General features: G+C 38.7%; 1 protein-coding gene across 4 annotated transcripts in view; it reads left to right on the top strand.

Moving 5' to 3' along the window:
* PPP2R5E (protein phosphatase 2 regulatory subunit B'epsilon) overlaps window positions 1-12,692 on the top strand; it is a 165,833-nt gene extending 153,141 nt beyond the window's left edge. For 2 of the 4 annotated variants that reach the window (XM_054240013.2, XM_054240014.2), the window contains exons 12-14: window positions 2,630-2,757; window positions 5,105-5,191; window positions 11,328-12,692. In XM_054240013.2, the coding sequence (XP_054095988.1) occupies window positions 2,630-2,757; window positions 5,105-5,191; window positions 11,328-11,427 (315 nt within the window). In that variant the 3' untranslated portion in view covers window positions 11,428-12,692. Of the gene's footprint in view, window positions 1-2,629; window positions 2,758-5,104; window positions 5,207-11,327 lie in introns of all 4 variants that reach the window. The other 2 variants (XM_009006144.5, XM_002753995.7) reach the window with 1 other exon arrangement.
* The last annotated feature ends 292 nt before the right edge of the window (window positions 12,693-12,984 follow it).

Below are 12,984 nucleotides of genomic sequence, written 5' to 3'. Positions count from 1 at the left end.
CCACCCTTCTGTTTCCCAAGTCATCTGTGTTGTTGATTCTACTCTCCCCTGACACTTTATTTATGTATCTGATATAGCGATTGCCACAGTTTACATTGGATAGGCTTATAAATGCCCCTTCTCCCACCAGTATGTGAACTCCTTAGGGATAACAGAGTAAAGAGGTTAAGAATAGAGACTTTGGAATCTGCTGCTTACTAGCCATGGGACCTTGAGACAATGGCTTATCTCTCTGAGTCTCAGATTCTTAATCTACAAAATAGAAAAGTAATGGTACCTACTCTGTTGCTTGTGAGGAAATGAGATATTATATATGTGAGACACTTAGCACAGTGCCTGGCATGTAAACATGCAGTAATGATTGTTTTCTTTGTACTCTCAGGGTCTAATGCCTAATGAATCCCAGGATTTTTTTTTAACCAAGCTGAATAATGCACATGGAAAAATTCTGATTTCTCAGCGTCTTTTGGTGGATACTTCTTATACCATTTTGTTCTCTTCTTTTTTTTTCCTTTCTTTTTGAGACAGAGTGTCACTGTGTTGCCCAGGCTGGAGTGTAGTGGCACAACCTTGGCTCACTGCAACCTCCACCTCCTGAGTTCAAGTGATTCTCCTTCCTCAGCCTCCCAAGTAGCTGTGATTACAGGCAAGTGCCACCATGCCCAGCTAATTTTTGTATCTTTTGTAGACATGGGGTTTCACCATGTTGGCCAGGCTGATCTGAAACTCCTGAACTCAAGTGATCCACCCACCTCAGCCTCCCAAAGTGCTGGGATTACAGGTGTGAGCCACTGCACCTGGCCTTGTTCTCTTCTAAAATACAGCTTCTTAATCTGTATAAATGAAGGAAGCCACCCTTTTTTCCCCTTTTCCACTGTAACTAGCCTTTTTAGAGATTTTAGGTTTTGTTTTTGAGATATTCTCTTGAATTCATGGTGGGCAGAGAAAAGGGATCTGAGAGAGCAGAGATGGGTAGGTGCCGCCAGTGTCCCTGAGACCAGAAACTGAGCAGATGTCTCCTGGCTTGCCCAGGAAGGGACCAGAAACAAACTCTGGAAGAAGACCTAGAAGTAAGGCCCCAGGTTTTACCATGATTTACTCCATTGTAACATCACCTACATTACTCAGTCTCTGAATCTCTGCGTCCTCAGCTGTAAAGTGAGCACAATGGTATTTACTTCTGGGATGGTGGTAAGGATGATACATTTTGCTTGCCATGTAGGCACAGTGCCCGCCCATGGGAGGTATTTATTAAATATTGACCACTTTACGGGGATGGGCAACCGTGGGTGTTCCTCAATAGCTATGACTGAATGCTAACCATATACTGGGCACTGGGTTCGATCTAAATGTGTGTGATGAAAAAGGTGAGCCAGGAAAGGGGACCAGTAAGATGTGTTAAAGTGATGTCAGGGCCAGGCGCGGTGACTCACACCTGTAATCCCAGCTCTTTGGGAGGCCGAGGTGGGTGGATCACGAGGTCAAGAGATTGAGACTATCCTGGCCAACATGGTGAAACCCCGTCTCTACTAAAAATACAAAAAAATTAGCTGGGCGTGGTGGTGCGTACCTGTAGTCCCACTAATCAGGAGGCTGAGGCAGGAGAATTGCTTGAACCCGGGAGGTGGAGGTTGCAGTGAGCCAAGGTTGTGCCATTGCACTCCAGCCTGGCGCCTGGTGACAGAATGAGACTCTGTCTCAAAAAAAATAAAACTAAAAATAAAGTGATGTCAGGAAAGTGTGGAATCAGATGACACGGGCAGAATTAGAAGAGAATATAAATTAACGGGATAACTTCTTTCCTCAAGTCGATGAAGCACTTGAAGCACTCTGGACTTTTTTTGGTGGGAAGGGAGACAGGGTCTTGCCCTGTCACCCAAGCTGGAGTTCAGTGGAGTGATCTTGGCTCGCTGCAACCTCTGCCTCCCAGGTTCAAGAATCCTCCCACCTCAACCTCCCAGGTAGCTGGGACTACAGGCACATGCCACCAAGCCCAGCTAATTTTTGTGTTTTCGTAGAGACGAGGTCTCCTCTTGTGGCCTAGCCTGGTCTCAGACTCTTGGGCTCAAGTGATCTGCCTGCCTTGGCCTCCCAAACTGCTAGGATTACAAGTATGAGCCATCATGCCTGGCCCACTATGGAATTTTCTTTCTTTCTTTTTTTTTTTGAGATTAAGTCTTACTCTCTCGCCCAATATGGAGTACAGGGGTGCAATCTTGGCTCACTGCAACCTCTACCTCCTGGGTTCAAGCGATTCACTTGCCTTAGTCTCCCAAGTAGCTGGGACTACAGGCGCACACCACCATGCCCATCTAAGTTTTGTATTTTCAGTAGAGACCAGGTTTCACTATGTTGGCCCAGCTGGTCTCCAACTCCTGACCTCATGATCCTCCAGCCTTGACCTCCCAAAGTGCTGGGATTACAGGAATGTGTCACAGTGCCAGGCCTTGGAATTTTCTAAGAGATTTAAAATCCACAAACATTTAAAATGTGATTAATATTTAATTTTACTTTTAATTGAATGATTTAAAAATAGTCTTTTAAAATACTTTTGTTGGGAAAGATTTATAATTTTGTTGAATCTTTGTCTTTTTCTCTCTCTTAACATTTTATTTTTCTTTTCTCAAAGGTGGCAGAAAGAGCACTCTATTACTGGAATAATGAATACATCATGAGTTTGATAGAAGAAAACTCTAACGTCATCCTTCCCATCATGTTTTCCAGCCTTTATAGGATTTCGAAAGAACATTGGAATCCGTAGGTTTTCAGTTTATTTCCTTTGTTCTCTTCCTCTCTTTTTACTTCCCTTTAGCCTTATTATGTGCCAGGTGCTGTCCTTGTTGCTGAAGAGGTATGTGAAAAGATAAAATCCTTACCTCTGGGGATTCACTGACTGGAGAAAATAAACAGATACTTTAACAAAACACCAGTTAAAGTATCTGTTTACTTGACAGGGTTCTTTATCTATCTGTGACGTAGCAGATCTTTTGGGGAGGCACTGCAGCTGCAAGGAGAGGTGCATAGATACTTATGGCATGGCCATGTTTAGAAGGAATCTGAAAGGAATTTGGCAGGTGGATGGCATAGGGAGAACCCTTTCAGACAGTGGATCCACCCATCACGTTAAAAGGCTCAAAGATGTAAAAAGCACCTGTCAATTTCTGAGACCTGTGAGTTTGGGAGGGCTGAGGCACAAGGTCTTTTGAGGAAGTGTGCTGGAAGATGTGGCTAGAAAAGATTGTGGGACTCATGTGAGCCTTCACCATGTTAGATGATGAGAAAGTACTGAAGGGTTTGAAGTGGGGAAGTGGTCTGCCTAGGTTTGCATTTTAGCGTGATCTGTTTCTTAACAGCCAACTCAGTCGTTATATGTATCTCTCAGAAAAGAAAAAGTTTAAAATCATCAAGGAGAAGTTTAACGTGCAGGCCTGTGAAAGTTAAAGCATTCTGAATTTGAATGCCTTTATATGTTTCTCTGTGGAATAGAAGGAAAGTTTAATGTGGCATTTAAAAATTAGTAGATATAATTCAGTATATTTCATCTTTTAAAATTTTGCATGTAATTATAAAATATCACATTTCTCATTTTTCAAAGTTGCCAAATTTTATTAATAGAACTAGTAAAAATAAGGAGCTGATAATCAGTTAAGTCCCTTTATACAGATTGTCTCTTGAAAACCTAGAGAATTGTTCTAGCAAGTGTCTGTAACTACCCAGTATACTATATTTGGTGCTTTCCCACCATTGCCCTTGGGAGGAAGGTCATTCTGGAACCTTAACACAAAAGAACTTAAAGTTTCCTTTTAATGGCACAAGACAGAAGCTACACAGCAAGTGTACTTTCTTATAATAAATGTTTTGGAAACATCAGACTTACGGCTTATTTAATATATGGCTAATTTTTACCAAGGACTTTTTCAGTGGTATTAGGAGCATGTTTGTTGCAAAACGGAAGCCATAGATATTTTTGCAAAGGGAAAAGCTATTTAGACTCTAGTCTGAAGCTATCAAGACCATCATAACCTTGTCCTCACATTGCCCAAGAGCTCATTCTTGATGAGTATGGGCTACCATTTTGGCTGTTTAGCTGTATAGTGTCCCGTAGCTAATAGCAACCATCCCAGCTTGCCAGTTATCTCTATCTATCTATCTATCTATCTATCTATCTATCTATCTATCTATCTATCTATCTATTTATTTTAAGATGGAATCTTGCTCTGTTGCCCAGGCTGGAGTACAATGGCATGATCTTGGCTCACTGCAACCTCCGCTTCCTGGGTTCAAGCAATTCTCCTGCTTCAGCCTCGCAAGTAGCTGGGACTGCAGGCTCCTGCCACCATAGCCGGCTAACTTTTGTATTTTTAGTAGAGACGGGGTTTCACCATATTTGCAAGGCTGGTCTCAAACTCCTGACCTTGTGATCCGCCTCCCTCTTGGCCTTCCCAAGTGCTGGGATAACAGGTGTCAGCCACCATGCCCAGCCAGCTTGCTAGTTATCTTATCAGCATATCTTTTGGGTCAGCAGAACTGGTGCAGATCACAGCTAGACAAATAGCTTCTATTAAATCACCCAACCTACACAGGGGCTTGGGTTCATTTCTTTGGATACAAATAATTCATATATATATATATAAATTTTTTTAAAAACATTTGTTTCTGTGGAAGTAACTTCTGATTTTGATAAATTCTGTATATTATTTAGAAAATAGAATTCAATACAAATAGAGGTGTCTAAGGTTAGTGCTATCATAGGCCCTTATTGTAGGGTGAAGTTGCTTTACTTTCATACTTGCCTATTTATTAAGTGAAATTATCAAGTGCCTACAGGCAGCTCTATTCTGGGTGCCAACAATTAGAAGGGAAAAATGAGATATTCTTTCTAGTTCTACCACCGCTCAGAAAATTATCTTGCCTTGAATGGCAAAGAATTGAAATCCCTTGATGTGGAAATGTACTGTGGGTCATGTTTAGTTGTTCCAACTAAAAAGGGATACAGACAATGTGCAGTATAAGGAACTCATTGAGACAAAAGTGCTTTTGCTTTCTTCCTTCAGTATCCCATTTTATAAGACTAACATGTTCCCTTTTTTTCTTTGCTTTACAGGGCTATTGTGGCGTTAGTGTACAATGTGTTGAAGGCATTTATGGAAATGAACAACACCATGTTTGACGAGCTGACAGCCACATACAAGTCAGATCGTCAGCGGTAACTTTTTAAAGCTTTTTTGTCAGCTGTGCATAAACTATTGAGATTTTTTCCTTGCTCTTTGAAGTTGCCTAACTGTACCCCAAATCTTAAACAACACAATTTTATTTACAGTCATGCATTGCTTAACAACCGGTATATGTTCAGAGAAATGCATCATTAGGCATTTGTATTGTGTGAACGTCATAAGCGTACAGTAATTGCACAAACCTTGATGGTCTAGCCTGCTGTGACACATCTGAGCCATATGGTGTTGCCTATTCTTCCTGGGTTACAAACCTGTATAGCGTGTTACCATGGTGACTACTGTAGCCAGTTGTAACACAAGTCACTAGGCAGTGGGACTTTTTCAAGCCTTTTTTTTTTTTTTTGAGACAGAGTCTCACTCCCGTTGTCTAGTCTGGTGTGCAGTGGTGCAGTTTCAGCTCACTGCAACCTCCATATCCCAGGTTCAAGTGATTCTTCTGCCTCAACCTCCTGAGAAACTGGGATTACAGGCACTCAGCACCACGCCCAGCTAATTTTTTGTACTTTTAGTAGAGACAGGGTTTCACCATGTTTGCCAGGCTGATCTTGAACTCCTGACCTGTGATCCACCGCTTCTGCCTCCCAAAGTGCTAGGATTACAGGAGCCACCACACCCAACCTCAAGCCTGTTAAACTTTTATGGGACCACCATGGTATATGTGGTCTGTGTTGACCAAAATGTTGTTATTCAACACATGACTGTATTTATATATTCATTGTTGAACGCTTATTAACTGTGCCTTTATTACTATGCCACTGGGTAACAAAGCTTTGTGACACTATCATTTTGATAAAGTCTGTTTTCCTCCCTTTCTTTAATAATATTTCAGTTCTGCCTCAGGTTAAGAGCCCGGCATGTAACTGGTATTAGGGAGTATCAGGTAGTTTGCTACCTGGATTCACTCCCACTCTGAATTTACTTGAAGTATAATTAGGCAGCTCTTGTTCTTCACTCCAGTTGCAGCTGGAATGAAGCACCATTTATCTAGCTCTTGGGCCCAGGACTTAACTGGAACTCAACAAATTTATTACAATCTAAAGAGCAGTGAAAAGAACATGAAGGTCAATAGTCCTAACTAGAAATGTTTGAGACCAAATGTGAGCACAAACCAGTGGAACTCTTTACAGTGAATGCATATCATTTCTTGATTTCATTTTGATGATTCTTCAGTTTTGTTATGTCTTGTTCAATGTGTTCTATTTTCCAAAAGATCTCCAGATCATAGAAATCTGGAGAACTCTTAGTAGTTGAGCCTCTGGTTTGGCTTTGATCACCCATAAGCAGATGTCAGCTTTGTATGTCATAAAACTATGGACCTTTAGAGGACCCAGAGGTATGTGCAAGTGTTCATAGCCAGGGTCTTGCTGAACTTCTGTGGTTCCCTTGGTGCTTTGCTTTTCCTCATTTTTAGTTTGTCACTTGCATTTTATTGACAAAAAGAGCAACGAGGGGAAAGATTTGATGGCAGAGAGACCATTGCAATGATTTTTTTTTAAGTTACCAGGGATGTGATTTATGAAAACCAACTTAATTATGGAATATGGCACTTATTTAGCTAGAGACAGAAGAGGCTGAGATTTTGTACCCAGAATATTGGGATTAATATCAATTACGGGATATGTTATTCCACACTTACATTTTAAACAACTTTTAATTCATTGGTCTGAAACTCCTGACCTTGTGATCCACCCACCTCAGCCTTCCCAAGTACTGGGATTATAGGCGTCGGCCACCGCACCCAGCCAGCTTGCTAGTTATCTTGTCAGCATATCTTTTGGGTCAGCAGAACTGGTACAGATCACAGCTAGACAAATAACTCACATTAAACCACCCGTGCTTACACAGGAACTTGGTTTCATTTCTTTGGATATGAATAATTTATATATATATATATACACACACATACACACACACACAGACATATATATATATATTTAAAACATTTGTTTCTATGGAAGAAGCTTCTGATTTTGAATTTTGATGAATTATATCAGCGATTGTTACCAATTATTATATTTATAATAGCCCTCCCTGTCCCAAATTTAAATTAAAATATTTAAAGGATGTTACTTAAAAAAAGGGTGAAGGGTACATTTAAACACTGTGGTGCACCATGAAAGGTGTATTGTGCATAGCATCTTTTCTTTCAGAGCAACTGAAAGCACTTTATTATTATCCTAGTTGAACCAAGATTCAATTTGTAGAAGTATCAAGAATATTGAAGAACTTGGCTGGGCACGGTGGCCAGGTCAAAGCAGGGGTATCATCTCAAGTCAGGAGTTCGAGACCAACCTGGCCAACATGGTGATACCCTGTCTATATAAAAATTCGCTGGGCATGGTGGCATGCACTTGTAGTCCCAGCTTCTAGGGAGACTGAGGTAGGAAGATCGCTTAAACCTGGGAGGTGGAGGTTGTAGTGAACTAAGATCACATCACTGTACTCCAGCTTGGGCCTTGGAGTAAGACTCCATCTCAAAAAAAAAAAAAAAAAAATTGAAGAACTTATTTCTACTCAAATCGTTTGATTTGTTTTTAATTAACTTCAATGATAAAACTATTTTCTGATTATTATCCATATTAAGTGGACCAAACCCTTGAAAAAGATAAGAATTAATAAGGGGATCAGGAGTAGATAAAACTATGAGGTTGATTGTGATATTCTTGCATATTACAGTGATTTATAATGAGTGGACTTTCTTAATGAGAAAATAGGTTTTTAAAAGCAAGGATAATAATTTGTCAAATGAGCAGTAGCAGGGTATACTGACAGATGGAAACACTGGTTTCTTCATAGAGGTAGGAATAGGACAAGAGAATGAAGACATTTATTTGGTACTATTGAAGAATAACTGAATGGACAAGTTTACTTCAGGATAGCAAGAAGTTAATCGTTTCAGTTCAGATCAAAAATTTTTTTTTTTTTGAGATGGAGTCTTGCTCTGTCGCCCAGGCTGGAGTGCAGTGGGGCAATCTCAGCTCACTGCAGCCTCTGCCTCCCGGGTTCAAGCAATTCTTCTGATTCAGCCTCCCAAGTAGCTGGGACTACAGGCAAGTGCCACCATGCCCTGCTAATTTTTGTATTTTTAGTAGAGACGGGGTTTTGCCATATTTGCCAGGCTGATCTTAAACTCCTGACCTTGTGATCCACCCACCTTGGCCTCCGAAAGTGCTGAGATTATAGGCATGGGCTACCGCACCCAGCCTCAAATTTTAAGTGTTACAAATCTGAAAATGGTGGGTGGAATAAGTAGTTAACACTGTTAAATACATATGCCAACATTAGTACTATGTAAAATTGAAATTAGAAGAAAATTTGACAATATCCCTGGCATGACAGTGTGGTTAAGTGTTAAAATTTCCACCCACAGGGAGAGAGAAAAATGGGAAAGATTAGGGGTGACAGTATCTATATCAGAAATATTTAGAATTTTTAAAGATAAAGTTGTCAGTATGAAAGCTGTGTGATAGAGGCCGGGTGTGGTGGCTCTTGCCTGTAATCTCAGCACTTTGGGAGGCCTAGGTGGGTGGATCACCTGAGGTCAGAAGTCTGACCAGTATGGTGAAACCCATGTCAAAAGAAAATTAGGGGGAAAAAAAAAAAAGAAAAGCCTCACTGGATAAATTGTGTTGAATGCCATAAATCTCTTGATCAAAAACACAAACGAAACACTTTAGTAACAAGATGATGAATGGTTTAATGATGCCAGCACTTAACCAATTTATGCCTAGTGTTCCATTATTGGAACATTAAGCTTGTGGGAGTTATTTATATATCCTATACTGATGGTCATCACAAAGGTCTGATTTTTCACAAAAATATTGTGCAACTTCTGACATAAATGGGTTAAAACTACAAATTGGGGCAATGTGAACCTGAAATACATTGAAATGCTTTTTAGTTGAGTAAAATTCTAACCCTTGCTTACTGTCCCTCTTTCCAAATAAAAAGGTCATATTCATCAAAAGTCAGCAGGATCTATAGAATTGATTTATATGTACCTCAATTAGTGTTCTTTGCTAACATTTATTTAGACCTCATATTTCCCCCAGACTGTACTGGTAAACAAAAAGTGATAATTTGCCAAACAGCTTGCTTATGTTTAGAATCTGGAAGGCACCAGGAATGGTGGTACACACCTGTAGTCCCAGCCACTCAGGAGGCTGAAGCAAGAGGATTGCTTGAATCCAGGAGGTTGAGGCTACATTGAGCTATGATTGTGATCAGCCTGGGTGACAAAATGAGAACCTGTATCTAAGGGGAAAAAAAAGAAAAAAAAAAAAGAATAATAATCTGTAATTCATAATGATTAGATTGGAAGATTATCTAATCTTGCCCTTGCTCTCCTATAAATGCAATTTTTCAGGGTCAAATTAACAAATAGGTAATTATGAAAACAGTTCTGATCATTGAAATTTATATTGTGCAGGTTTACATTTGAGATAACTGAAGCTAATTATGGTAAACGAGTCCTAAATTATGAAAATATTACCTATTAAATGATGATACTAATTACCATATTATATAATTCAATATTTCCTCAAGTCTCTAGTGGGATAAGAGTATGAAATTACTTAGGTTTTTCTAGAGTGTTTTCAGAGTTGGAGGGGATCAAGATTAATTTCTGTTGCTCTAGATAATAGAACTTTTAAAAAACGTTGGTTATAATGTTTTTAAAAAACGAGGCATTGGTATTACATACAAATTTCGCTCAACCCATGTGGATTTCCCTGAGTAAAAATTGTACTGTGGCTGAAGTTTAATCCTTGCTAAGTGAGGTAGTGCACGGATTATATCCTCATTCCTGAGATGGTAGAGTAGAGCCCCCATTTTCAGAAATGATCTGAATTCCTGGATTTATGAATGTTAATCTGGGTTTGTTTGTTTTTTGAGATGGAGTCTCGCTCTGTTGCTCAGGCTGGTATGCAATGGTGCGATCTCAGCTCACTGCAACCTCCGCCTCTAGGGTTCAGGCGATTCTCCTGCCTCAGTCTCCTGAGTAACTGGGACTACAGGCATGCACCACCATGCCCAGCTAATTTTTGTATTTTTAGTAGAGATGGGGCTTCACCATGCTGGCCAGGCTTGTCTTGAAATCCTGACCTCAGGCGATCTGCCTGCCTTGGCCTCCCAGAGTGCTTGGATTACAAGCTTGAGCCACCGTGCCCAGCCTAGGTCTGCTTTCTATTGGTTCACTGCATCCTGAAAAAACCAGAGACAGTGCAGTGAATTTTTTTAATAAATGTGAATTTATTTAACTTACAATATAGTCTTGTATTCCTGCATCATGTACTTCCTACTTGGTTGATGTTAAAAATCCTTGTTTGTAAAAATGTGGTAATTTTAAAATGTCCTTGGCCAAATAAAGGTTGTTGATTCTATTTTGGGCATCCATTTTTGGGGGAAATTATACCAAATAGTGAAATCTCAAAGTCTGAAAATCACTAGTAAAATTGATATTGAACCCAATTTGAAGGCTTGATACATTAAAATTTAATACATAATAATGTCAACCAAGTTCTTTTCAGATCATTAAAACTAAAATCACAAGTTTTTGGTGTCTTCTAAACTGATAAAAAGTTTAAATATACATGAGGTAGGAAAAATAGTTATGAATAAAGGAGAGGATATATTTTCTTGACCTACTACATTCTCTGTATCAGTGTCATCTCTGGCATCCTTTTTGAGAAACTATTTGGAGATAAAGAAAAATTAGATTCTTACTAATCTGCAAGTGAAAATCACTAACGTGCCCTTGGTTTTATGATAACTGATACTTTTAAGTCATTCCCATTTTTGTTTCTTAGTAATTTTAAAGTTAATTTTTGGAATTAAGCTAAGTGTAAAGGGGTATTAAGGTGAAATTGTAAAATATTTTTGTCATCTCCTACTCTGTTCATTAATACTACTTTTACGTGTCTGTAAATACCAACAAAAAAGCATGAGAGAGAAAAATCAAGACGAAAACTGCCCACAAGCTTGATGCCACTTTTGTTTTTCAAAGACCTTTTAAAATATGCATAGGGAAAAATATGTTGTTGGATAATCTCATTAAACCTCAGTTGTTTACATTGTATTCTGTTTCTTCTTCAGTGAGAAAAAGAAAGAAAAGGAGCGTGAAGAATTGTGGAAAAAATTGGAGGATCTGGAGTTAAAGAGAGGTCTTAGACGTGATGGAATAATTCCAACTTAACAAAAATAATGACAACAACATTACTAACCTGTGGAGTCACACATTTATGTAGTAGAAGATGGAGCAACAGTTTTCTGTATTGTGCAACTTTACAGTAGATTTCACATTTGTTTCATTATTACAACAGCACTGTATATACCTGTCTCTAAGTAAAGGAAAAAAAAAATAAGGACTTCAATCCAAAGTTTGGACAGTAGATGGACTTCTCAGAACTTTGCAAACATAATCATTGTTCTAACCCTCTCTAAAAAACAAATCGGTCTTCAAAGATCTGTTGATGAAATTGCTATGGTAAAATTCCATTATCGGGAGTTCCTTATTTATCACTAGCAGAGAGTATGATACAATTTTCAAATGTGAACAATCTTAAATTTAGCTTGTCTTTCTGCTAAGCTGTTCAATGTATTTATAGTAAAGGAAAAAAAGACTGTCATTTCCTTTTAAGTTTGTATAACATCCTCCTCTGGATCACTTGACTGTAATTTGACATCCTTTTCTTTTGCACATCTTCCTGAATTGAATGTCCACGTGGAATGGGGCCATGAATTATAACGGTCCCTGATAAAAGTTCTGTTTACTGGGGTGAACATCTTTCCAGTAACCAGGTAGTCCTGGTACTCCTTTAGTTTTAAAATTAGGAGTTAAAAGAGAAGAGGTGATAAACATAGTAGGAAAGGGAATTTTGGATTCACGCATCCGTTTATGGTGAATCCAAATCAATGTCTTGAATCCTTTGAAAACAGGCACTGGGACATCACAGGCTTCAGTACCTGACCAGTATTAGTTGCATATATCATTGAACACACATACCAGAGATGTTTCAGAAATGTGAGAAAACATCCTTTTGGACCATTTGGAATAAAGACAAACACTAAACAATACAACCATGAAATTGATCGCCGGGATTGCAAAGCTAATTGGGAAAAGAGTTGAGCAAACAGCTTGGACTGTTTGGAGTTGTTGCCTTACTTTTTAATATGTATTTATAAAGTATTCCAGCAAAAGAGGATGTAGCCTCTGGGAAAAAACAAACATGTTACAGTGTTTTTTGTAGATTCTCATTCTGTATCTCATTACAGTGCCAGCCCTGTTTTTAGCCGGAAAGGATTCAGGATAAAAATTATTATGCATTCTGAATTGGATGCATATTCCTAACTACTGTATTTGTTATCAAAAGTGGTTCTACAAATGCTACTGAAAAAAATCTGGAAATTCCTAATGTCCTGAGTATTAATAATAAAGTTTAAAAATGCTTTTATATCAAAGGTGCATCGTGACCAAATTGTTTAAGAAAAAAACCAAAAAACAAAATCTAGGGCTGTATTATATATCGATATATATCTCTCTCGATATATATATATATCTAGATATGTGTACGTATATCTAGATATATATATATATATATCTTATTGGCTCTCTGCTTTGTATTTAAAAGAAGAATCTACATCTTGGGTAGGTAAACTGCTGATAAAACTTGTGTATAGTATGTACTTACCTAATGCAGTAGCATTATTATGTACTGAAAGATACGTGTTTGGGGGTTTATTTCCAGGATGC

Source organism: Callithrix jacchus, chromosome 8 (assembly GCF_049354715.1).
Source record: "Callithrix jacchus isolate 240 chromosome 8, calJac240_pri, whole genome shotgun sequence".
Classification (NCBI taxonomy): Eukaryota; Metazoa; Chordata; class Mammalia; order Primates; family Cebidae; genus Callithrix; species Callithrix jacchus.
The sequence above is the reverse complement of the archived record's forward strand: the minus strand, read 5'-3'. Positions and strand labels throughout refer to the sequence as shown.